General features: G+C 48.6%; 5 protein-coding genes across 7 annotated transcripts; 3 read left to right on the forward strand and 2 right to left on the reverse strand.

The window, feature by feature from the left end:
* Positions 1-1,391: 1,391 nt before the first annotated feature.
* Lta (lymphotoxin alpha) lies at positions 1,392-3,529 on the forward strand. 2 transcript variants are annotated; one of them, XM_015487911.2, is made up of 4 exons: positions 1,392-1,530; positions 1,938-2,045; positions 2,131-2,236; positions 2,480-3,529. In XM_015487911.2, the coding sequence occupies exons 2-4, from the start codon at positions 1,947-1,949 to the stop codon at positions 2,890-2,892; spliced, it is 618 nt and encodes a 205-aa protein (XP_015343397.1). In that variant the 5' UTR covers positions 1,392-1,530; positions 1,938-1,946; the 3' UTR covers positions 2,893-3,529. The 2 variants fall into 2 exon arrangements, with proteins under 2 accessions (XP_015343397.1, XP_048660962.1); XM_048805005.1 differs by lacking the exon at positions 1,392-1,530 and adding an exon at positions 1,539-1,647.
* Positions 3,530-5,009: 1,480 nt separating this feature from the next.
* Tnf (tumor necrosis factor) lies at positions 5,010-7,659 on the forward strand. Its single transcript, XM_015487417.2, has 4 exons — positions 5,010-5,377; positions 5,922-5,970; positions 6,153-6,200; positions 6,474-7,659. Exons 1-4 carry the CDS (start codon positions 5,192-5,194, stop codon positions 6,890-6,892), a joined length of 702 nt encoding a protein of 233 aa, XP_015342903.1. The 5' UTR covers positions 5,010-5,191; the 3' UTR covers positions 6,893-7,659.
* A 3,044-nt stretch (positions 7,660-10,703) lies between these two features.
* Ltb (lymphotoxin beta) lies at positions 10,704-12,571 on the reverse strand. 2 transcript variants are annotated; one of them, XM_015487913.2, is made up of 3 exons: positions 12,410-12,571; positions 11,739-11,922; positions 10,704-11,334 (listed from the first exon to the last, which is right to left on the reverse strand). In XM_015487913.2, exons 1-3 carry the CDS (start codon positions 12,569-12,571, stop codon positions 10,832-10,834), a joined length of 849 nt encoding a protein of 282 aa, XP_015343399.1. In that variant the 3' UTR covers positions 10,704-10,831. The 2 variants fall into 2 exon arrangements, with proteins under 2 accessions (XP_015343399.1, XP_015343398.1); XM_015487912.2 differs by having other exon boundaries at positions 11,739-12,006.
* A 4,127-nt stretch (positions 12,572-16,698) lies between these two features.
* On the forward strand, positions 16,699-18,660 carry Lst1 (leukocyte specific transcript 1). The gene is made up of 4 exons (XM_015487914.2): positions 16,699-16,888; positions 17,286-17,384; positions 17,744-17,766; positions 18,432-18,660. Exons 1-4 carry the CDS (start codon positions 16,873-16,875, stop codon positions 18,576-18,578), a joined length of 285 nt encoding a protein of 94 aa, XP_015343400.1. The 5' UTR covers positions 16,699-16,872; the 3' UTR covers positions 18,579-18,660.
* Positions 18,661-18,988: 328 nt separating this feature from the next.
* On the reverse strand, positions 18,989-21,969 carry Ncr3 (natural cytotoxicity triggering receptor 3). The gene is given in 3 exon segments (XM_048805712.1): positions 18,989-19,665; positions 19,668-19,883; positions 21,930-21,969. Coding segments are annotated over 3 exon segments (381 nt in total). The 3' UTR covers positions 18,989-19,540.
* Between the last annotated feature and the right edge of the window lie 979 nt (positions 21,970-22,948).

Here is a 22,948-nt window from a genome sequence, read left to right on the forward strand (position 1 = left end):
GTGATTGTCTTTAGAGAATATGCACTGGGAAAAGCCATAAGGGAACCTCTTGGGGAAATGGAACTGGGTAGTGACTACATGGTCATATACTGATGGAAACATTCATTAGCTGCACACTTCAGAGGGGAGCACCTCATTGTACACTGTTATACATTAAGAAAAGAAAAACAGCTGGTGGTATGACTCAATTGTAGAGCATGGTACTTAGTATGATTGGGCTCAATCCTTAGTACTAAAAAATAAATTAATAAATGGAAAACAATCCTGGATGATTTTAATTTTTTTATTTAATTTTAATTTTTTGTAGTGCTTGGGAATCAAACCTAGGGCCTCACACTTGCTAGGCAAGCATAATACCACTGAGCTACACCGTCAGCTCCTTAAAACAGTGTATTGATACCACAAATGTAAGTTCCAGACAAATCCCTTAGCCATTCCCACCTGACCCTAGGTTGTTACCATAAGTCTAGCCAATGTGGAATTCTGAAGCTCCCCCTATAGAGAACTTTGGAAGTTGTTGGCCAAATTGAGTCGAATGTGTGTGTTTATTTGGAGTTATATAAATCTAATCTGTGTGGCCACAAGATGGATGGCATCTTTCAAGAATGGGTAGAGACTTCATTATATATGAGTGCCTAGCATCATCTCTGGGTAAGGGGACAAAAAATTAAAATTAAATTAAAAACCTCATCTTGGGCTGGGGATGTGGCTCAAGTGGTAAACGTGCTCGCCTGGAATGAGCAGGGCGCTGGGTTCGATCCTCAATACCACATAAAAATAAATAAAGATGTTATGTCCACTGAAAAAAATAAATATTAAAAAAGAATACCCTCTCTCTCTCTCTCTCTCTCTTAAAAAAAAAAAACAAACAAAAAAAAAAAACAAAAAAAAAAAACACCTCATCTTCCAAACCAGGACAGTTTGGAGTGTGTAAGGGGGCTCCACTAATATTTTCACTAGGACAAGAGCACACATGAGGATGTTCCAGGCAAGGGGTTATATAATAGAACTTCTTGATATGACACCTGCCAGAAGACTGGAAAGTATACATCCTGGGACATGTGTGACTTGAGTCATTTGGGACAAGGACAGCTGGGGGCACTGGGGATAAGAGGAGGAAATGGGCAGAAAGAAGCCTGTAATTTGCGGAGGGTGCAGAGGTGTCATAAATGATAGCTCTTCAGGGAACCAGGCCCCCAGCATACACCCCAGTGGCTCCCCCTTCTTCTCCCCGAATTGCCTTTCTCTGGAACTCCTAGGTCTGACCTTGCTCCTGGGCAGTCCTGGCCCCCAGTTCCCCTGACCTCACTCCCTTTCCCAGAACTCAGTTGCCTGAGCCCCCAGCCTGCGGTTCTCTTATAGGCCTCAGCCTTTCCTGCCTTCGACTGAAACAGCAGCATCTTCTAAGCCCTGGGGGCTTCCCCAGGCCCCAGCCCCGGCCTAGAACCCGCCCGCTGGCTGCCACGCTGCCACTGCCGCTTCCTCTATAAAGGGACCCAAGCGTCCTGGCCCAGGGGCCCTGCACACCAGGTAGGACTCTCCTGCCCCATCTCCTTGGGCTGCCCCTCTGCCTGGGTCCTGAGCCCTGGCTCCTCCTGCACCTCCTACCTGGATCTCCAGCCTGTCTGGGCCTGGGCCTTGGTTGGGGTGGGTTTTGTTTTGGTTTGTTCCGGGTTTCTATCTCTCCATCTGTCATTCTCTTTCTCTCTGACCTGTCACTCATTCTGTTTCTGCAGCAATCTCCTTTTGTTCCTTTCCTGTCTCTCTTTGTTTTTATGTCTCCCTCTGCTCACCTTGGGATTTCCCTGCCTGTGTCTTGTCCCCTTCTCTGTCTGTCATCCTCTCTCAGGGTGGTTGTCTTTGCAGGGCAGGCAGGCAGGAGGTCTGTCTTCCTCTGTGTGCCCCGCCCCATTCACTCTCTCTCTCTCTCCCTGCAGATTCTCCCCATGACACCACCTGGACTTCTATACCTCCCAAGGGTGCGTGGCACCCGCCTCCTCTTCCTGCTTCTGGGGCTGCTACTTGCGCTGCCACCTAGGGCCAAGGTGAGGCAGTAGGAAAATTGGGGCTGCAGGGGTGGCTCAGCCCAGCTTGGATCCCTAGAGCCCTCTCAACTCTGTTCTCCCCTAGGGACTCCCTGGTGTTGGCCTCCTGCCCTCAGCTGCCCGGGCTGCTCAGCAGCACCCCCAGAAGCATTTTGCTCATGGCACCCTCAAACCTGCGGCTCACCTTGTTGGTAAAGTTCCACCCAACCTCCCAGACATGCAGCCCCCCGCTCCCCTCCTACCCGCATCTAGGGACCCAAGTAGCCACCCCATCTTTCCCTGCAGCTTCCCCTACAACTAAAGACAGAGCCTACTCCTCCTTCTCCCCAGTCATCCCCTATAAACTCAATTGTTTAGTACTTGCTTCCTCAGGGAGGAGACCTCTAATGTAGATCCTTGACCCTTCCTCCCCCACCTCCTGTGGCTCTTCCTAGGAGACCCTAGCATGCAGAACTCTCTACGCTGGAGAGCCAACACGGACCGTGCCTTCCTCCGCCATGGCTTCTCTTTGAGCAACAATTCCCTCCTGGTCCCCACCAGTGGCCTCTACTTCGTCTACTCCCAGGTGGTTTTCTCTGGGGAAGGCTGCTCCTCCAAGGCCGTCTCCACCCCTCTCTACCTCGCCCATGAGGTTCAGCTCTTCTCCTCCCAGTACCCCTTCCATGTGCCTCTCCTCAGCGCCCAGAAGTCTGTGTGCCCAGGGCCACAAGGACCTTGGGTGCGCTCAGTATACCAGGGGGCTGTGTTCCTGCTCACCCGAGGAGACCAGTTGTCCACCCACACAGATGGTATCTCCCACCTGCTCTTCAGTCCCAGCAGCGTCTTCTTTGGGGCTTTTGCTCTGTAGGACTTGGAAAGATCCAGAGAGAAAAAGAAATTGGTTTCAAGTCCTTCTCTCCATTTTGCCTTCGTTCTGACCATTTCAAGGGTCACCACCACCTCTCCTGTGCCCGTTCCAACCATCGCCTCATGTCTTCCCCACTCAAGTCACTTGAAGCTTTCAAAGAAGAAATTCCAGGCACTCCAGGGACCACAGCTCCCTGAAGCACCCTGGGTATTCTACTGAAGATTTCAAGCCTGCCTAGAAATTCCCAACACAGAGCTCTTCTTCTGTCCCAGTGGTCTAGGTGGGGCCTTGACCTGGACATGGAAGAGGAGTAGACACATGGGGCAGCCTGGGTGGATGACTAGAGGCAGGGAAGGGGGACTATTTATGAAGGGGAAAATTAAGTTATTTATTTATGGAGGATAGAGATAGGGGAACAATAGGAAGGCATTAGAAGAGAGAGTTGAACAAGCCCCAGAGATGGAAAGTGAGAAGGTATCGGCTCAGAGCTCACCTAGAGAGAAAAGTAGGACTAAGGGACCGAGGGGCTCTAGAAGGAAGCGAAAGGCTCTAAAAGCCAGCCACTGCCTGACTAGACACCCACAAGGAGCCATCTGCTCCCTCGATAAAGCCAAATAAACCTCTTTTTTCTCTGAAATGCTGTCTGCTTATGTCTGTCTGTCTGAAGTGGGGACAATTTCTTAGATCTCTCTAGGGAATGAAGGGAGAGACAGAGGTCTCAGAGGGGTCAAGGGCTATGGGCAGGACAAGGAGATAAGGGGGCCCAGGAGCTCCAGGGATTTGTAGCCTGTTCACAGGGGCCAGGCAGTCTAATTGCTGCAGGGGAATTGAGGGAGAAACTGGAAAGAAAAATGGTGGTGATGCGGGGAGGACAAGGTCCTTAGGGGTGGTATTCAGAGGGTTTCTGGGAGCTATGGCCACATGTAGGGCTTCTTAGGAACAGGGGTCACTGGTGACCTCTGGGGAGAAGTTACAATACCAAAGGGTGAGAGAATGTCCAGATCTAGGGAGGTGGAATAAGGGGATTCTCTGGAAGACATGGCCATGTGTGGGCCCTAAAGAGTGGGAGAGCCTCCAGAACTAAGAGGTATGAAATATAGTGGACATCTGAAGAGACATGGCCAACATCAGAGGTCTGAAGTCTTCAATAAAAAAAAAAAAAATTCAGGGGTTTCAAAGTCCTTTGGAAGCAAGACTGAAACCAGTAGTTTGAATTCCAGATAAGAATGAAAGAAGAAGGCCTGGGGTTTGTGAATGAAAGGAGAAGGCCCTCGTGGGTTTTGGAATTCCCAAGTCAGAGTTCACTCCCTCTGGGGCTGTCCCAGGCTTGTCCCTGCTACCCCTCCCAACCCCTTCCAGAAGCCAATGTGTGCCCCCAATCTCAAACTGTTCTGGCCTCTCCCCCCACCCCAGTTCCTTCCCACTCTGAAGCTCCAGTTCATGTCTTCCTTCTCAGGAGTCCTGTCTAGAAATCAGAGGGGAGCCTGGTGCAGTGGTGCATGCCTATAATCCCAGCGACTCAGGAAACTCAGGCAGGAGGATCATGAGTTCAAAGCCAGCCTCAGCAACTTAGGGAGGCACTAAGCAACTCAGCAAGACCTTGTCTCTAAATAAAATATAAAAAGGGCTGGGGACGTGGTTCAGTGGTTAAGCACTGAGTACCAAAAAGAAAAAAAAAAGAAAAAGAAATCAGAGGGGAAAGACCACAGCAGACCTGGCCCTCCAAAAAATAGAGACAACAGACATTAAGGGTCAGGAGGAACTGGGTCCAGCTTCCAGGGGGTCTGTTTCTCTCTCTCTCTCTCTCTCTCTCTCTCTCTCTCACACACACACACACACACACACACACACACACTTTGTTAACTGGCCTAAGAAGCTTGCCACAGTATCTGGGTGGGGAGGATGAGGAGTATCCTTGATGCCTGGGTATCCCCAACTTTCCAAACCCCCACCCCCATGATGGAGAAGAAACCGAGACAGAATGTATAGGGCCCACTACCGCTTCCTCTAGATGAGCTCATGGGTTTCTCCACCAAGGAAGTTTTCCGCTGGTTGAACGAGAGTCTTTCCCCGCCCTCCTCTTGCCCCAAGGGCTATAAAGGCAGCTGTTTGCACACCCAGCCAGCAAAAGCTCCCTGAGCGAGGACACCAGGGGACCAGCCAGGAGGGAGAGAAGCAACTCCAAACTCCCCTGAAAATAATCCCAGAAAGGCAACCAGACAAGCAGGTTCTCTCCCTCTCACACACACACTGCTTGCTCCACATCCAGGGCTCCACATTTTCCTCTGGAAAGGACACGATGAGCACTGAAAGCATGATCCGGGACGTGGAGCTGGCCGAGGAGGCACTCCCCAAGAAGGCATGGGGGCCCCAGGGCTCCAGCCGGTGCCTGTGCCTCAGCCTCTTCTCCTTCCTGCTTGTGGCAGGAGCCACTACGCTCTTCTGCCTGCTGCACTTTGGAGTGATCGGCCCCCAGAGGGAAGAGGTGAGTGCCTCCCCAAACTTCACTTCCATCCAGACAGAAAAAGGGGAGAAAGAGAACAAGAGAGAGGTGGGGAGAAAGGAGTGCTGATAGGGAGGCCTAGAGAAGATAGGGGAGCAGAAAGAGATGTGGAAAGACACAAGAAACATGCTAATCAAATACTTGTTCAATGAATGAATGAATGAAGGAGCAGGCAGATATACATATATAAAGAGTTCCAGAGAAAGATGTAGAGCATGAGCAGAGAGATGGGAGAAAAGAAAGTTATATGATTAAAGGTGATGAGACAGAATGAGATGTGGATGATATGAAAGATAAGGAGAGAACTGAGGGAAAGAGATATAAGGAGAGAGTTGAAGGAAAGTGAGATAAGGAGAGGCAAAAATTTGGCCCACAGAAGGCACTTGTTGGATGTATGTAAGGATAAATGAATGAATGGAGAGACGAAACCAGATGTTTGGTGCAGAGAGCTCAAGCTGAATAAGCAGCCAGCTGATTCTCCTCTGGGGTGATTCCTTGAGTACTAAATCTTTTCCTTCTCCCACAGTTCCTGAATAACCTCCCTCTCAGCCCCCAGGCCCAGATGCTCACACTCAGTAAGTATCTCCCAAGCTTCTTTCCTAACTCTGGTGAAGGGAGGAGTGTTAGTCCTGGGATGGAAACAGTGGGGGAAATTTAGAGTTTTGGGTTTTGGGGAGAAGGAATGGAGGTCAAAGTAGGCAGGGATTTTCAAAGAAGTTTGGGGGGGGCTCAACTTTTTCTTTTCTTTCTTTTTCAGGATCATCTTCTCAAAACATGAATGACAAGCCTGTAGCCCATGTTGTAGGTAAGAACTCTGAGCATGTGTCTTGGGGATGAAGGAGCACATAAGACATGGAGGCATAGGACTGGTGGGTTGAAAGTAGAAGACCCTGGAGACAGTGTGTGAAGGAGGGTGGAGGAACAGAAAGGCCTTGTGATGGATACTCAGAAACTCAGGGCCAGAAGAGATGTGAAAAGAGAGGGGACAGTAACCGGAAGTTGGGGTGAGCAGAACTTGAGGGCCAGGATGTGAAGTAAACTCACAGGGTCATACTGACTCACCTCTCCCTCCCTCTAGCAAAAAATGAAGACAAGGAGCAGCTGGTGTGGCTAAGTCGTCGTGCCAATGCCCTCCTGGCCAATGGCATGGAGCTGATAGACAACCAGCTGGTGGTGCCTGCAAACGGGCTATACCTTGTCTACTCCCAGGTCCTCTTCAAGGGCCAAGGCTGCCCCTCCTACGTGCTCCTCACCCACACTGTCAGCCGCTTTGCTGTCTCTTATCAGGACAAGGTCAACCTCCTCTCTGCCATCAAGAGCCCTTGCCCAAAGGAGAGCCTGGAGGGGGCTGAGTTCAAGCCCTGGTATGAACCCATCTATCTAGGAGGGGTCTTCGAGCTGCAGAAGGGTGATCGACTCAGTGCTGAGGTCAACCTGCCCAGCTATCTCGACTTTGCTGAGTCCGGGCAGGTCTACTTTGGGGTCATTGCTCTGTGAGGGAGATGGATGTCCATCCACCTCCTCTCCTTCACCTACCACAATCCCTCGGCCCCTGCCTCCTTGTCCTTTTTTGGCTGAGAAAGGGAATTAGGGTCAGACCCCAATCTTAGAACTTTCAACACCACTCAGAAAACTTGGATGAAGGGATGTGTGACCTGGATGATGGGGCACTCTAGCAAGAATTCAAACCAAGACTACCAGAAACCACTGGGGCCCTCAGGTTTTGATCCCTGAATTCAACCTGGGACATCTGAAATGTGGGGATCAGGAAGCCTTTGGTTCAGCACACTCTTTAAGAAGACTTCACCACGAACACTTACAAGAGTGGACCTCAGGCCTTCCTCTCTTCAGATGTTTCCAGACTCCTAAGATATGGAGCCCATCCCTTCCCACAGGGCCAGCCCCCTCTATTTATGGTTGCACTTATAATTATTTATTACTTATTTATTATTTATTTATTTACTGATGAATGTATTTATTTAGAAGGTCAGGGTGTCCTGGGGGCCCAACGTCGGAGCTGCCTTGGGCCAGACATGTTTTCTGTGAAAACGGAACTGAACTATAGGCTGTTCCCACCTGGCCTCCTGGCCTCTTTGCCTCCTTTTGCTTATGTTTTAAACAAAATATTTATCTAATCCAGATGTTTTAATAATACTGATTTGGTGACCTACTGTTGCTACATCGCTGAACCTCTGCTCCCTAGGGGAGCTGTGTCTGTAATCGCAGTGGCGAGAAATAGAAATAAAGATTGCTTAGAAAAGAAACATGATCTGTCTCTTGGAGTCAATTCTGCATCTGTCTCTCCCTGGGGGTAGGAGCCCACTCTCTGAAGTCTTCTCTCTGCAGAGCTTAAGATGCCTGGACGCGGGCTGGGGATGTGGCTCAAGCGTAGCGCACTCCCCTGGCATGCGTGCGGCCTGGGTTCGATCCTCAGCAGCACATACAAACAAAGATGTTGTGTCCGCCGAAAACTAAAAAATAAATATTTAAAAAAGATTCCCTCTCTCTCTCTTAAAAAAATAAAAATTAAAATTAAAAAAAAAGATGCCTGGACACAGACAGACCCCAGTACTTAGATTCTTGGGGTCCAGGAGATACTATGTAACAAAGCCCAGCTGAATAGCCTCCCTTCTCCAGGAAACTGGAGCTTGAACCTAATTACCTGTCCCTCAGGGCATGGGAATTTCCCACTCTGGGAATTCCAAGTACTTGCTGGGAAAATCCTGCTACTCTTTCCGGCTGTTGTGGCCTGAGAGAGCTGGGGAGGAGCCACATTCTCAGGTACCTGAATCACAGCCAAGGGACTTCCAAAGATTCAGGTGTCTGGGCTCCAAATCACTCCATCCCAACCACCTTCCCCCCAACCCTGTGCTAACTGTGCAACCTAAACCAGTCAACCTCACCTGCCACTGCCTGAAGGGCACATGAAAAAAAAAGGCCCAACTTCCATCAGACCCAGCTCAGTACTTGGCATGATAGCCACTCAATAAATGCTGCCTTACTTCCTTTATCCATTCATTCTTCAGTGGGTAAAATCGGAAAAACCAACTAAAATTAAAAATCAAAGACTAGAAGCAAAGGATATAGCTCAGTGATAGAGTGCATGCTTAGCAGGTGCAAAGCCCTGAATTAAACCCCCAGCACCAAGCAACAACAACAAGAAGGCTGGAGCAATGCCCATGCCTCTAATCCCAGCGACTCAGGAGGCTGAGACAAGAGGATTTCGAGTTCAAAGCCAGCCTCAGCAACAAAGAGTCACTAAGCAGCTCAGTGAGACCCTGTATCTAAATAAAATACAACATAGGGATGAGGATGTGACTCAGTGGTAGAGTGCCCCTGAGTTCAATCCCCAGTATACCCCCACACCACCACCAAAAGGTATAAGATGTTGGTGAAGGACCCACTTGCCAGCTTTGGTCTCATTGATCTTTTTAGTGAATGATGAGGGGTCTGGCATGAAGGGAGTGAATTGGAAAGAGAAAAGAACCTCTGTTAAAGAAAAAAAAATTACTCAATGGAATATGCAAGTCCTGGGTTCCATCCTCAACACAACACACACTCCATACAAACACACACATTCACATTACTCAATGGTACTTGGTAAAGCATGGTAGGAAAGACTATTCAGAGCTGGGTGTGGTGGGGCATACCTGTAATCCTGATTTAGGAGGATGAGGCAGGAGAATTGCAAGTTCAAGACCAGCCTCAGCAACTTATCAAGGCCCTGAGCTACTTAGTAAGGCCCTAAGCTACTTAGTGATACCATGTCTCAAAAATAAATAAGTAAATAAATAAATAAATTGTGAAGAGGATGTAGCTCAATGGTAAAGCACCCCTGGGTTCAATTCCCAGTACCAGGCTCCAAAAGGAGGAGGAGAAGGAGGAGGCGGCGGCAACTATTCAGGACCATGGTGATACCCTGCAATGAAATCTTGCAGTGAGGAAGAGAGACTGGGCTAAACTCCAAATACAGCATGGGCAAGAGGGAATTGATAACCAAGGAGCAGGGTGAGGGTCAGTGGATGGAAAATAACTAAAAGGAAATATAAAATCAGGGATGGGGGATTCTGGTTAAGCAGATCTGACAGGATATTTGCTGAGACAGGCCAGGGTAATTAGACATCACTTGGGAATATAGAAGATAAGGAACTTGACCAGATATTGAGAGTGATCAGACATGGAGAAGGTGGTAGGTTCGTGCTAAACCAACTTAGCAGCGTTTGTGGCTAAAACTGGATTTTATGAGGAAGTATACAAATAGGCAAAGTAGAAGATTCAGAAACCTGACTAAAGTTTGGCCAAGCAAAATATACTTATCACCCTCAAACCCTACAGAAAGGCTCTTCTGAACATGGAGTTACAGTAGAGGTAATAGAGGCCGAATAGAGGCGGAATAGGAAACAGAGCCTCATAGAGTGGCCTCCACTAGGCTCAGAAGTTGGGTTTTCCTTCAGTCCAGATGCGTAGCCAGGCAGTGGAAAACCAATAAGTGATGTTCTGCGGGGGTGGGGTGACCCACTGGGGTGACCTAGATAGGGCTTTGAGTCCCCCTCTGCCTCCTCCAGGCTGCGGCTGAAAGTCGGTCATGGTGTGGGGAGACTGCTGTTACTCACCCCAAAGGTACCCATCTTGTCCATTTGGGGGAAGGAGGACCCGAAGTGTGAACAAAGGATGAATACTTTCCATCCCACCCAACACAGGATCTTCATCAGTTTCCTCCTCCACCCCTCCTCCCTAGGCTCTCCCTGTTGGGGTGGGGCACCACAGGCTCCTCTCCTCCCAAACAACCTCCATTCCTTCCTGTAGCCTCCTGCATTCACACCCAGGAGCCTGATTACTGCTCCATGTAGAAGAGTAGGTTGGGGACTAAAGGGACCTTTAGTCAGCCAGAAGGGGAGAGCTGCTGGAGCCCTCGATGCTTCCCCCCTCAGCCATCCTAGGGGTTCCCTCTTGCCGCTGGGTCGTTCTGAGTGGTGCTTGCTTTCCCCTGTAATGACTACTCTCAGAGTGGGAAGGGACCCAAGGGAAAAGAGAATAGTGAGAGTCTGGTGGGGATTACCATGCCCTGAGAACCAGGATGCTTGGCGACGCTTCAGGGTTTAAAGAGGCCCTTCCTTATACCCTCCAACTGGACTCGTGCTGGGGTCTGGCCTTCAGAGGTAGGGTGAGTGGGAAGGGCAGTCCCCACAGAGTGGGAGCAAAGGCCACACACAGTGTTATGAATGGTTTTGAGCAACGAGAAAGACACAAAAACAATTAACCAACACATTGCACCACTATGAATTAAGACGCGTTAGCATCTCTTCCGTACTGACGGCACTAAAGCTTTACATTCTTTATTTTCATCGGGTTCAAAATCAGTTTCTAAACAGTTTCCTATATTTTTCTTACTGCCCTGGGATCCCGGGCGTCTGGGTCCCCAATCCATGGGTCGATTCATACATTCGCACTATGCAGACATTTTCCTAGGGACGCAGAGGGCACTAACCCTACCATCACAGCCCCAAAGAAGGTCTTCCCTCTCCTATAGTCCACCATATCGGGGTGACTGATGTTGACGTACACCCTCTCGCCCCTCCGGAGCTGCACCAGGCCGCCGAACCCCACGCTCGTGTACCAGAGGGGTCTGTACTGTGGCCTCCCGGCACGGTCCAATACTGGAGTCACGGTTTCGGCGCCCTCCAGCAGCAGCTCGGGAGCGCCCCGACCGTAGGCGCCACCAGCTCGATACAACGAGCTGCGCAGCGTGACGGAGCGATCCTGAGGGCCCGCGCCGGAAGGTGGCGCCCGACCCCGGTAGCCGACGTTACAGTAGAGGTAATAGAGGCCGTCCTGCGGGAGGGCCAGCCCCTCGGCGCCAGAGAACTGCGTCCCGCTCCTTAGAAACGCTTCTTCTTTCTTCGCCTCCCAGCTTAGCCCCTGTCCCTTCATCCACGCGCCTGCAGAAAGACGGGTGGATGGATTCTCGGGTGGGTGGATTCTCGGGGAACTGGTGCTGAGAGCACCGCTTGAGGACCGGACTTCAGGGAGGGTAGGCAGGAGGGGGCGGGGCGCGACGCCTGGAGGGGCGGGGGCGGCGAGGCTACGTTTGGAATGAATCCAAGCTGGGGGCTGAGGGCACCGGGTTGTGGGGTGCGGAGGGCTGTGGTAAGATCTAGGCTGAGTTTTGTCTGCTCCGGGAAGCAGCAAGAATGGGGAATTAGTGGAAGGATGGGCACTTTAGGGGCAAGAGGTGGTGGAAGGGGTGGGAAATCCAGCATTGGAATCGCAGAATGGAGGGACTCCACAAAAATTGGCACTCTTGGACTATTTGAATGCATATTCAGGTCGACCACAGCCTTACCAATAAGGTGGGCAGCCGGGAGCCTGGAACTGAGATCTGTTTCTGGCTTCTCTTCCTGCAGTTGCTGAAACCCTGGAACTGGTGTAGAGGCCACAATTGGGGGCAGGGTGGCCACCCATGGATGCTTCCCATGAGAGGACAGGGCGCCAGGGCGCAGGAATGGATTCTTGGAGGAAGAGGGTATCTGGGAATGCAGACGGGAAGGGAGTCCATTGCTCTTACTCAGTCCTTGCTGGGCTTGTGCTCCCAGGCCTGCGGACTCCATTACCTGGTTGGGTAAGGTAACCGTGTCCAGAGTTCAGATTCATCTGATGCCAACTGCACCCCTCCAACTATGGACCCAAACCCCAGGCTGGGTTTCCAGCACCATCCCCAATACACATCTCCCTGGAAGGGAGAGCAAGCAAGACATATGTATTTGGGCAGAGAGACGAGTCTGTGTGTGTCTTGGGAAGAGGAGAGGAGAGAAATAGACAACCAGGAAGGGACTTGGAGACATCAAGACAGTAGCGGTACAGGAACATGGAAACATTCAGCAAAAAGACAGACATAACATTTCCACCAGAGACAGCCAGTCAGTTGTGCCAGGTATGCAAAAGACCCCAGTAATAGCCAGAGGTCAATGAGCATCAGCAAGATGCAGCCCTTTAAGGTCTGTTGCAGCCACTCACCAGTCCTCCCTGCTCCTGGGGCACCAAGGCCAGCACAGCCAGGACAGTGATAGGCACTGCCAGCAGCAGGGTCACCAGCGAAGTGGCTCCTGCCACAGCCAGCAGGAGGCAGCCCGTCCCCTGGGGCCTCCCACCCCGGCCCTGCAGCCCCAGTGCTCCCATCCAGACTCTGAACCAGGACCAGAACAGGGGGGCTTTCATACCTCAGGGGTGGGGCCACCCCCTCCCTATAGACCCACACACCTGGCTGGGACTTTCCGCACACCCCTGCTCCCCTCACCCAGCTTCCTGTTTACCCAGAGCTGGGGTGGGGCAGCTGGATGCCTGGGTTCTCTGAACTGGGGAAGGAGTTGGGGTAGAGAGACAGTCTCAAAGTAGAGATGGAGGGGCTTTTCGCTCTGGCTCACAGGGAGGGAAATTGAGACCCAGAGAGAAAAGGAAGCTTGCAGAAAATCAGACAGCAAAACTGTAATGACAATACAGAACTCCAGCTCTCCAATGTCTTTTGCATTCTCCTATACCTCAGAGATGGGTGCTAGAAGGAGGGCTGCAAACCCTTTCCTGAAGTAAAGGGCTGGAGTAGGAGGACAAGAACTGGGGTCTTGAGGGATGCATGTCTGATTTCCTGAAATAAACCTATACACACACTGGGCTGACCTCTTCCGTTCCCTTGCTCACTCCTATCCTCCTAGCAGTAGGTGGGAAAGGCAGAGTTAAGCCAGTTCACAGCAATGGCAATTGAAGCAGGCCTCAGCCTCACCAATGACTGCTGACTTGCTGAAGAGAGATAGGAATACAGTATTACCTCCCTTGCTATAAAGATCAAGGACCAGAGAATGATGAGGCACATTCCCACCTTAGAGAGCTTTAGTCTAGAATGAGCTCCATCCATTAGTACATGCTTACTAAATATTCATGAATAGATGCATGAAAGGAAAAATGAATGAATAAGCAAAACAAAATAGGAAGGACCAGATGAATGGAAGAAGCAGGCAGTGGGAAAGAGTTGAGGGAAAAAAGATCAGGTCCGAGGAAGTTTCAGATGGCCCCAGATCATCTCTACTTCTTGATGACATCTCTCTGTGTTAGGATAATAACAATAATAATAGTAGTAGTAGGAGTGGGGATATAGCTCAGTTAATAGAGTCCTTGCTTCCCATGCACAAGGCCCTGGGTTTGATTCCCCAGCACCACACACAAAAAAAATAATAGTAGTAGTAACACTAATAATAATAATAATAATATAGCTAATACACAAATAACATTGAGCACGTGTGAGACACCAATCTACACACTTTATTTATAATAATTATTTCAATCTTGATAAAAACCTAAGTAGAAACTGAGGCACAGAGAGGCTAGCTAAGAAACTTATGGACAGTCTGGGCTTGTAGATCATTGGGAGAATGCTTGCCCAGCATGTGTGAGGCCCTAAGTTAGATTCTCCCCCCAAAAAAATTTGTGCATTTCAAATTTGTGCATTTTACTATATGTAAATTTTGTCTTCCTCAGGCAAAAAAAAAAAAAAGAAATGGAGAAATATACTCAACTTGAGTCAGTGATCAGCACACTCTGGGGTTTAGAGGTGACATGTTCTAACATTTGCAACTTCAAAAGATACAAGACACAAGATAAATGTGTGATAAAGAAAATACAGGCCAGGGTTGGGATTGTGGCTCAGCGGTAGAGCGCTCCCCTAGCACGGGTGGGACCCAGGTTCGATCCTCAGCACCATATAAAAATAAAGGCATTGTGTTGTGTCCCTCTACACCTAAAAAATAAGTATTTTAAAAAAAATACAGGCCAGATGCAATGGCACACATCGGTAATCCCAGTGATTCAGGAGGCTGAGGCAGGAGGATCCCAAGTTCAAAGCCAACTTCAGCAATTTGGCAAGACACTGTCTCAAAATAAAAAAATAAGGGCTGGGGATGTGGCTCAAGCGGTAGCACGCTCGTCTGGCATGCGTGCACCCAGGTTCGATCCTCAGCACCACATACAAACAAAGATGTTGTGTCTGCCGAGAACTAAAAAATAAATATTAAAAAAAAATTCTCTCTCTCTGTTTAAAAAAAAAAAAAGAAAACCAAGTTTTAAAAATAAATAAATAAATAAATAAATAAAGATGGCTAGGGATGTGACTCTGTTTTTAAGTGCCCCTGGTTTTAATCCCTATTACCAAAAATAAAGAATGAAAGAAAATATAGAAAACTCTTAATTGTAGAATCTGGGTGGTAAGGATATATTTGCTGTATAATTCTTTCAAATTTTCTCTTCATTTGAACTTTAAAAAAATATATAAAATAAACAAACATACCTGAATATTGTCCTATTGTTCTGCAGGGGGAACATTAAGGATGGTGTGGTGGTAAGAAGTAACAGAAAGTTCCTGAATTTTTATTTTATTTTTTTTGTGGTACTGGAGATTGAACCTAAGGTCTTATACATGCTTACATCCCAGCCCTTTTTACTTCATTTTGAGACAGTCTTTTTTTTTTTTTTTTTTTCTAGCAGTACTGGGGATTTAACCCAGGGGTGCTTTACCACTGAGCTACACACCTAGTTGTTTGTTTGTTTTTGAGATAAGATCTTGCTAAGTTACTGGGGCTGACCTTAAACTTGTGATCCTGCTGCCTTAGCCTCCTGAGTGGCAGGGGTTTCAGGCATGCACCATGTCCAATTACAAAGTTCCTGAATTTGAAAAACAAAATGCAAATACATATAAACCCAAGCACCAGATCTCTTCCTCACCTCTTGCCTTCACTTAAGCTTCATAGTCTTTACCTTTCCCAAAGGCCAGGAGTACAATCCTCCATCATCCTTCACCCTCTCCATCACAGTATCATGAAGGGGCCTTTGCCCCGGTCTCTATCCAGAGGGTTTTGGATCACTGCCCTTAGTTCTGTGCTCAGCACCAGAATGTTGCCTCCTGCAGGAAGTCTTCCTGGATTACCCCCACCTCCTATGACAACAACTTGTCAACTTTTTGTCCTTCATCTATTAGCAGTATGGCTACCTCTGATTGTCCTGCTTATTAATCAACCAGCCAAGCACCCTGCTGGATTCTTGGCTGTAGATATAGAAGACCAGGAGTCACCCTAAAGTCATCAGAGTTCTGTCCAATGTAGAAGCCAGGCTGTGTGTGTTCTCATGCATAAACCGAGATCATGAGCTCTCAGCAGATGCAGAGTGAAAGGTAACTGGGAACAAGTTAATCAGGTAAGGCCTCTAGAGAAGGGGGACATTCACTGACTACTAGCATAATCAATAGTATGACTGGAGTTGAGAGGGACCTATTCACTGCCCGCAGCCTGGGAACCTTGAAGGAAAGATGTTGTAATCCTAGACCTCAGAGATGTACTTCCTCTCCTAATAATGCTGGGAAAGTTGTGTTGGGGTGGTTAAGACCAGAGAAGGGGCAGGAATGTCTGAGATGGCCACTCTCCTTTCTACCTAGGGGTCTCTAGCCAATGTATCCACCCTTCAGGGTAAGCTGGAAATAGGTAGAGACCCTCATCCGGGAAATTGTGGGGTTAGGGTAAGGATGGCCACACCCCAGAGTGAGGTAAGGTTAAGAAGAAGGGAGTCAGAAGCCATGTATTTGATATTCCCTAGGCCCTAAAGAAATCCTCTGTCCAGCCTGAGTCTCTGATGACCAAGGAAATGAAAAACAATCCATTTCTGTTCCCACCATCCTCATGGCCATCTCAGGCTTCTGTTTCCCACACGCACCCTAACTAATTCCTCTTAAACCCAGGAGAGTCTTGGTTTTAGACCATAGTCAGTACATCTGGCTTTGGTGTGAAGTCAGTAGTCCCCTCTTTGCCCTCAAACAGGAACCAGTGGTTGGAGTGCAGGAAGTGCCTGAGGGGAAGTTGTGGGCCCCAGAAATTCTTCCACGCCCTAGTTCACCGTATCAGCCAAGTAGAGACCTGTTCTACTGGGCCACAGTAGCTGAGAGGCTCTGGACACTTTTCTCTCTACTTTTCTACAGCCCCCACACCCACTCTAGTTCCAGGCTCCTCTCCCTCCATCATCCCTTTCACCAGTTCCTAGAACTACCCAGTGCTGGAGAGGCCCCTCTAAACCACCTGGCTAGCCTTGGTCAGAGGGAAGGGAGGTGGGGGGCTCTGGAGTTGGCTAGAACTCAAACCCCAGCTCTACCCACTTCTGACTAGATATCTCTGTAAAAGTCCATGCTTGAGACTCAGACTCCTTAGACCTGGGAAATAAATGGATACTATATTACCCTCTACTCTCAGAATCTGTGGGAACAAGTGGAAAATGCCCATCTCAGGGTTAGGACATAGGTGAGGCTCCTCAGCTAGGGAAAAGATTGTAACACAGGGCCCCTTGTTTCATAGATAAGGAACTTGAGACACGTGACTAGCCCAGGTCATTAAGACTGTCAGAACACTGGCTAGGCTTCTTGATCTCCAGGCCAGTTCTCAGTCCTCAACCTAATGTGTTCATTCAGCTGTGAGTAATGGGCCCTTCTCTTCTATACAGGGAGGGTTGTGGGTGTGCAGGGAGTAATGGGTGAAAAGAGATATGGATGGTTTATGGTAGGTGATCAAGGCTTCCAAGGACCACAGGTGTGGGTGGGAAAGAGACCCTACAGAGGTCCTGGATTAGCAGGGACTGTGGTGGGAAGCCACAGGGGTGAGCGGTCCCAGATATGAGGCAAGGTAACTGATAAGGGATGCATAACTCTGGTAGGAAGTGAGATAATGAGGTCTAGGGTGAAAAATCTTTAAGAGTATATTTTTCCGCCTCTAAAACTGATAGGGAAATTGAGATGCCCACAACCAACCAGGAGGATGTGAAAGCTGAAAAGAGAAATAGACCCTCTAATACTTACCCCTCTTCCCTACAGGGTGCCCTTTCTTCCACTATGGGGTGTTGGGCCTGGGAGGGCTCCTGCTCTTGCTTGTGGTCACTCTGTTCACCTGCCTCTGTCTGCTCCGTCGGAGAGGTGAGCCCTAGCTTCATTTCCTCAGCCACCTATAGAAAAGTGCCCACCCACATCCTTCCTACTGCTGAGGCCAAAGTCTCCATCAATCCTGACAGGTCCTGACTGGTGGGAGTTGGGTGGGAAAGGTGAGAGAAGAATATGCAAAGGGCCAGCGCTGAGCTGGGGATGTAGCTTAGTGATAAAGCATTTGTTTCCTATGTACAAGACCCTGGGTTCTATCCCCAGCAATGCAGAAAAGAAAAAGTGGGGGGCAGGGCTTTGTCCCTGGAAACCACCAGAATCAATAAGTGAGGAAACTACTGCTGGGATGGTGCAGAGCTAGTGAGGAAGGCTTTGCTGAGTTGCTTCTTTTCTTCCAGTGAAAAGATTGGAGAGAAGATGGGTGAGTCTGGGGCAGGGAGGGGAGGGTCAGAGAGAGCCCAAGCAGGGTTGGGGGATAAGGGGGTGCAGGGGGCTGATGTGAGGGGTGGGGGCCAAGAGTAAAGAGGGGAGACAGTGGAAACATGAGAAAGTCAGAGAAAGGCAAAAAGAGAGAAGAAATTGAGAAGAAGAGAGAAAAAGATATGGTATGAAGATCAGAGAAAATAAGATTGAAAGAGAATGGAATGAGAGAGACAAAGAGATGAAAAATGAGAGAAATTAAGAGAGAGACAGAAAATGAGAGAAAAGGAAAAAGTAAGAGAGTAGGAATAAAAGTGTGCATGGGTGGAGGGGGGGTGGCAGGGGGGAGCAAGAGATGGAGAGACACAAAGAGAAACAGCAATAATAGAAAAGAACAGCAGGGCCGGGGATATAGCTCAGTGCTCGCCTTGCACGTACGAGGCCCTGGGTTTGATCCCCAGCACCAAAAAAAGAATAGGAGTGTAGGTCAGCAGAGAGAGAAAGATGGAGACAGGGAGAATGAGAGGAAGAGGGAAGCTTCAGAGAAAAAAAGGAAAACTGAGGCATCAGTGAGGTAAGAAAGATGGGAGCTGAGGGCAGTACTCAGGGAAGGATCTGAGGGTGCTGCTCCCAGCACCCTTCCATCAGCATCTCCTACCTGGCCAGGACCACCTTCCAGACCAAGAGCTCCACTATGCCTCTCTGCAAAGGTTACCCATATTGGGCAGTGATCAGGTCGAAGGAGAAGCAGAAGGCATGAAGGAGGACCACAGCACTGACTACGCCTGCATTGCCAAGAACAAACCCACCTGAGTACCCCTAGACACCTCCCTCACCCCAGGCGGGTGGTCAGGATCATCCTATGGTTCACTCAGTAAAGACCATGATCTTGCCACTTCTGTGTCTCAGGCCTCTCAATCCATCTTGAACCACTATTCCAAATGAGAACAATCCAGATTTAAGTAGCTCGCTCCCACTCTTTTTGGGGTCAAGTCATAAATATTGGGTAAAAAAAAGGTATTAAGGAACTGAACTTCCCTGGGAGCAGAAAATTGTCTGTGGGTCTGGCTGAAATCAGCAATTGACAAGTAGGAATAATTAATTTGATAATCTCCATTTCTCAGGAGCCACAGTCTCAGCCTCCCTGGCTGAGACTCCAGATAATGCTGGGACAAGCTCCAGATAATGCTGGGAGGGACCTCTAGGCCCTATTGCAGGGAGATCTCTCCTTGGACCTGTCCAGGTCAGACCTAAGGGGAAGAGAGTTAAGAACCAGGGGGACCAGATTTGGGCATCTGGAAAATTAAGAAGAAAATATACAAGACTCTAAAGGAGGAGGTAGTTATGGGGCAGAGAAGGATATATTGGGGTCTCTTGAAAAGGGTCAGAGATCACTAGGATCTGGAATCATTCCTCAGAGGCCACCCAAGGAATGGCAGCATGTCCCCATGTGATAGTGGCCTGGTGGGAGAGATGAAAGGAGCCATTCAGTGCCCCAACACTGAAGCTCTCCTCTTCATAACATATGTCCTTTCCTCCTCCAGTTCTTACTGCCCCTCCTATCCCTCCATAATTGCTCCAGGCTCCATACTCACATTTGCTCTGGTAAGAGAGGGTGCTGCCATGGAGAGAAAACCAAAGGCATAGAATCCAGCCTGAAGGAGGAACACTGTGCTTATCTTTAGCCCATGAGGTCCTGCATGAGGGCAGTGGAGAGGAAGGGGCTTAGTTAACAAGGGCAGGGGTAGGATTCCTGATTTCCAGGGACATTCCAGTCAAGGAGGTCCTGCCTCCCCATGCCGTATTGTCTCTGCCAGCAGCTGAGTCCTATTGCCTGTGCCAACATCCAGGCCCAGCACCTCCACCCTGCACACATAGACGCCAGCATCTTGGCCTTGGTGTCCTAGATGTGCAGCTCAGCCTGGTGGTCACAGAGGAATTGGGAAAAAGAAAGGGGAACCAGGCGGTCCCTGAACTGTGGGGTTCTGTTCTTCACTTCCTTTGCAGGGGCCACCTTGTCTTGGTACCATGTGACAGAGCCAATGGCTGGTCTCCCTCTGCTGGCATTGAAGGAGCAGGGCAGGAGGGCTGCAGAGAACACCCAGAGAATACAGGATCCTGGGGACAGAGAGAAAATCCAGAGATGCCTCTCTAGTTTCTCCAAGAGAAAAGAGCTTGGAGTGAATATCCCAACTGTCCCTCTTTGTAAGGCACACAGACACATGCTTTGGGTGTCTCATGAAATCTTTCCCTCTTTACTAGTTTACTAATTCCTTTTTTAGGGGGCAGGGGTACCAGGGATTGAACTCAGGGGCACTCGTCCACTGAACCACACCCCCAGACCTATTTTGTATTTTATTTAGAGACAGGGTCTCACTGAGTTGCTTAGCACCTTGCTAAATTGCTGAGGCTGGCTTTGAACTTGTGATCCTCCTGCCTTCACCTCCGGAGCTGCTGGGATTACAGGTGTGCACCACCGCACCCCGCTAATTTAATTTCTTAACATTGTTCATTAAATCATTTTTCAAAGTCTTTCCCATTCCAATTCTCACCCTCACCCTCTCCAACTGCCTTCACAAAGGACTTGTCTTGCTGAATTTATGCTACCATGGTGCAATTGCAACTCAGTATTGAATGTGGCTGCCTAGCTAACTAATATCATCATGATATTATTTCAGGAATTACTTTAGTACTAATAACATTCCATAATAGTAAACCATCTTTGCTATGTTTTTTGTTAGAGCATTAACTAATTAAATTTCCAGGTGAAGACATAGCTGAGATTGGTTGAAATCCTCATTGAACTTGTCCATATTGATTAATTAAATCAATTATTAAAATCTCCAGTTAAATTATCTAATTAGGGAAAAATTCCCCCCATCATTCTATTTCAGTGATTCTCAAACCTGACTGTGTATGGGAATTCCCCTAAATTACCTGTTTGTACCTTTTTTTTTTCCCCCTTGAGCTGAATTTCACTTTATTGCCTAGGCTGGCCTCAAATCCCTGGGCTCAAGGGATCCTCCCCATTCAGCCTCCTGAGTAATTGGGACTACAACGCACACACACACACACACACACACACACACACGCCAAAGTCTTTGTTGAAACAGATTCCTTGGTTGGCCCCTAGAGTCTGGACAGAGGCCTAAGAATTTGCCTTAGGTTCCCAGGTGGCTGAAGCTGAGAATGGAATCTACACCTAAGAAGCCCTGTATTTAGTTAACTAATATGCCTGATAGTTAAGCAATCTCTGTTAATTAAAATAGGTTTCACTAAAAAAAGTATGTTAGACTTAATTAGGACTCCTGAACTCCTAATTATATATCCAGATCCTAGCTAATAAGCCTAGATTAATACACTTCTTAAACATCAAATGAAAATCCTACAAAAAAGATAAACCAAAATTCTGGTCCTTTTCTTCCTTCTTTCCTTGCAGCCGTTTTTACTGGTTCTTTCAACTTTATCTTACTAGGAAGGTAACTGAGAAGAAAAGGTCTCTGGCATGGAAATTTAGAATAACACTTGCAGTAAGCCAGAGACCTAGAGGGGCTGTGAACCTACTGTCTACTGGCATCAACTAACAGAGGTGAGGGGAAGTGCCCACAGCTCCCCTCAGGGCACAAGGTTCAGCCCTACCAAGCTCGCTCCCCTAGGGCATCTAAGTCCACCCTCCCCCTAGCCTCCTCCTCCCAGCCCCACACCCCTAAGGGTCCTGAGCAAATACCCTGTCATTTGGATAGACCATAATAAAGATGAGCAATAGCGTCCAGGCCATGTTGAAGGATGCTCCAGTTGTTGAGGAGAACCTGGGTGGAGGTCCTCAATCACTTGTGGTCAGATCTTTGGTCACCAGATGGGGGGTAGAAAGCTTTTTAGGACAAACAGAACTCACGCATCACTTGTTAAGGACCTGACTGCCTGGGACCTTGGGTACCAAATGCATGCCTCCCTGAGGAAAGAAGATGCTGCTGCTGAAGATGTCTGGAACTCTGGGAGGTGGGGCACATGGCCCACATGCAAGGAGCAGGGTGGAGCTTAGATGGCTGGTAGCCCAAGGGTGGGTGAGACCAGGATGTGGTTCCCTCTGCTTCTGAGGTTCAAGAAGACCAACCCTTTACTCAGAATAAGCCTCCAGCAGCCCTACTGGGCCCCAAAGCTAACCTCCTTCCCCTCCCCCTTGCTCAAGTTTGCCCAAGCCCATCGTTGCCCCCAATTCCTTCCCTGAACTCTGGCCCTCCCCCTTCCCCCCAGGACTGCCCTGGGATTTCTATAAATGAGAGGATTAGAGAAGCAAGCTGATTGATGATAGGAGGCGGGCACCAGGGACTTTGTGGAGAAGCTACATTTACATAGCCTGTTTTACTCTGATAGTGTTGATTGGGTGGTTTGGCAGAGGAGTGAGTGCTGCTGATGGAGTTTGGACTCATTCATATTCAGATCTCCATTACAGGAATCCACTCCTACTGGAGGTCTGTTTATCTGCCTTCTATACAGGCTTACCCACTGGGAAATCCACTCTGTATTTTACAGACACAAATGAAAGACACATCACATTACACATAACTTTGAGTTTATATAGGGATTAGTACAAGAGTATGCCACACACCTGGTTATGTATACTGCACATAACACAGCATACAGAAAACAAGCATTACATGTAATATACCAGGTGGAACCTTTTTAAACTGTAAGCATGTATTGATTGATTGATTGATTGGTGCTGGGGATTGAACCCAGGGCCTCGTACATGTGAGTCAAGCACTCTTACCAACTGAGCTATACCCACAGCCCCTATTTATAGTTCTATTTTGAAATAAGTTCTTAGATATGTTGCCACCTATCACTGCAACTCAGAGCTTTCTTTTAGAGAAGCAGTAACCTCAGGGGTAAAAATGCTGGCTTGGAACAGGCTGGGTTCAAATGCCAGCTCCCTCACAAACTAGTAACATAATCTTGAACACATAGTTTAACCTCCCTGAGCCACCTGGACAACCACACATGCCACAAAGTCTGAGAAGTATTGAGTCAGTCATTGTTCAGCAATGGAAAAGCTACCTCCCAGGGCATCTAACTGGACCATGTGGGACTGAGATGCCTTAGCAAGGCAAGAGCTGCCCCCTGCTGGTCACAGGGCATGAAAGACGTGAGACTTCATGGTGGTTTTTACTCCTCTGGGCCTC

Source organism: Marmota marmota, unplaced genomic scaffold (genome assembly GCF_001458135.2).
Source record: "Marmota marmota marmota unplaced genomic scaffold, marMar, whole genome shotgun sequence".
In the NCBI taxonomy this organism is placed as follows: Eukaryota; Metazoa; Chordata; class Mammalia; order Rodentia; family Sciuridae; genus Marmota; species Marmota marmota.

Bases quoted from the DNA above. Each gene is read 5' to 3' on its own strand.
- Lta (XM_015487911.2), top strand. From the start codon at position 1,947: ATGACACCACCTGGACTTCTATACCTCCCAAGGGTGCGTGGCACCCGC. The intron at 2,046-2,130 runs GTGAGGCAGTAG...GTTCTCCCCTAG, and splicing joins CGCTGCCACCTAGGGCCAAG to GGACTCCCTGGTGTTGGCCT. The intron at 2,237-2,479 runs GTAAAGTTCCAC...GGCTCTTCCTAG, and splicing joins ACCTGCGGCTCACCTTGTTG to GAGACCCTAGCATGCAGAAC.
- Tnf (XM_015487417.2), top strand. From the start codon at position 5,192: ATGAGCACTGAAAGCATGATCCGGGACGTGGAGCTGGCCGAGGAGGCA. The intron at 5,971-6,152 runs GTAAGTATCTCC...TTTCTTTTTCAG, and splicing joins GGCCCAGATGCTCACACTCA to GATCATCTTCTCAAAACATG. The intron at 6,201-6,473 runs GTAAGAACTCTG...CCCTCCCTCTAG, and splicing joins GCCTGTAGCCCATGTTGTAG to CAAAAAATGAAGACAAGGAG.
- Ltb (XM_015487912.2), bottom strand. From the start codon at position 12,571: ATGGGAGCACTGGGGCTGCAGGGCCGGGGTGGGAGGCCCCAGGGGACG. The intron at 12,007-12,409 runs GTGAGTGGCTGC...TTACCCAACCAG, and splicing joins CCCAGGAGCAGGGAGGACTG to GTAATGGAGTCCGCAGGCCT. The intron at 11,335-11,738 runs GTAAGGCTGTGG...GTCTTTCTGCAG, and splicing joins CCCGGCTGCCCACCTTATTG to GCGCGTGGATGAAGGGACAG.
- Lst1 (XM_015487914.2), top strand. The intron at 17,385-17,743 runs GTGAGCCCTAGC...CTTTTCTTCCAG, and splicing joins CTGTCTGCTCCGTCGGAGAG to TGAAAAGATTGGAGAGAAGA. The intron at 17,767-18,431 runs GTGAGTCTGGGG...CTACCTGGCCAG, and splicing joins AAAGATTGGAGAGAAGATGG to GACCACCTTCCAGACCAAGA.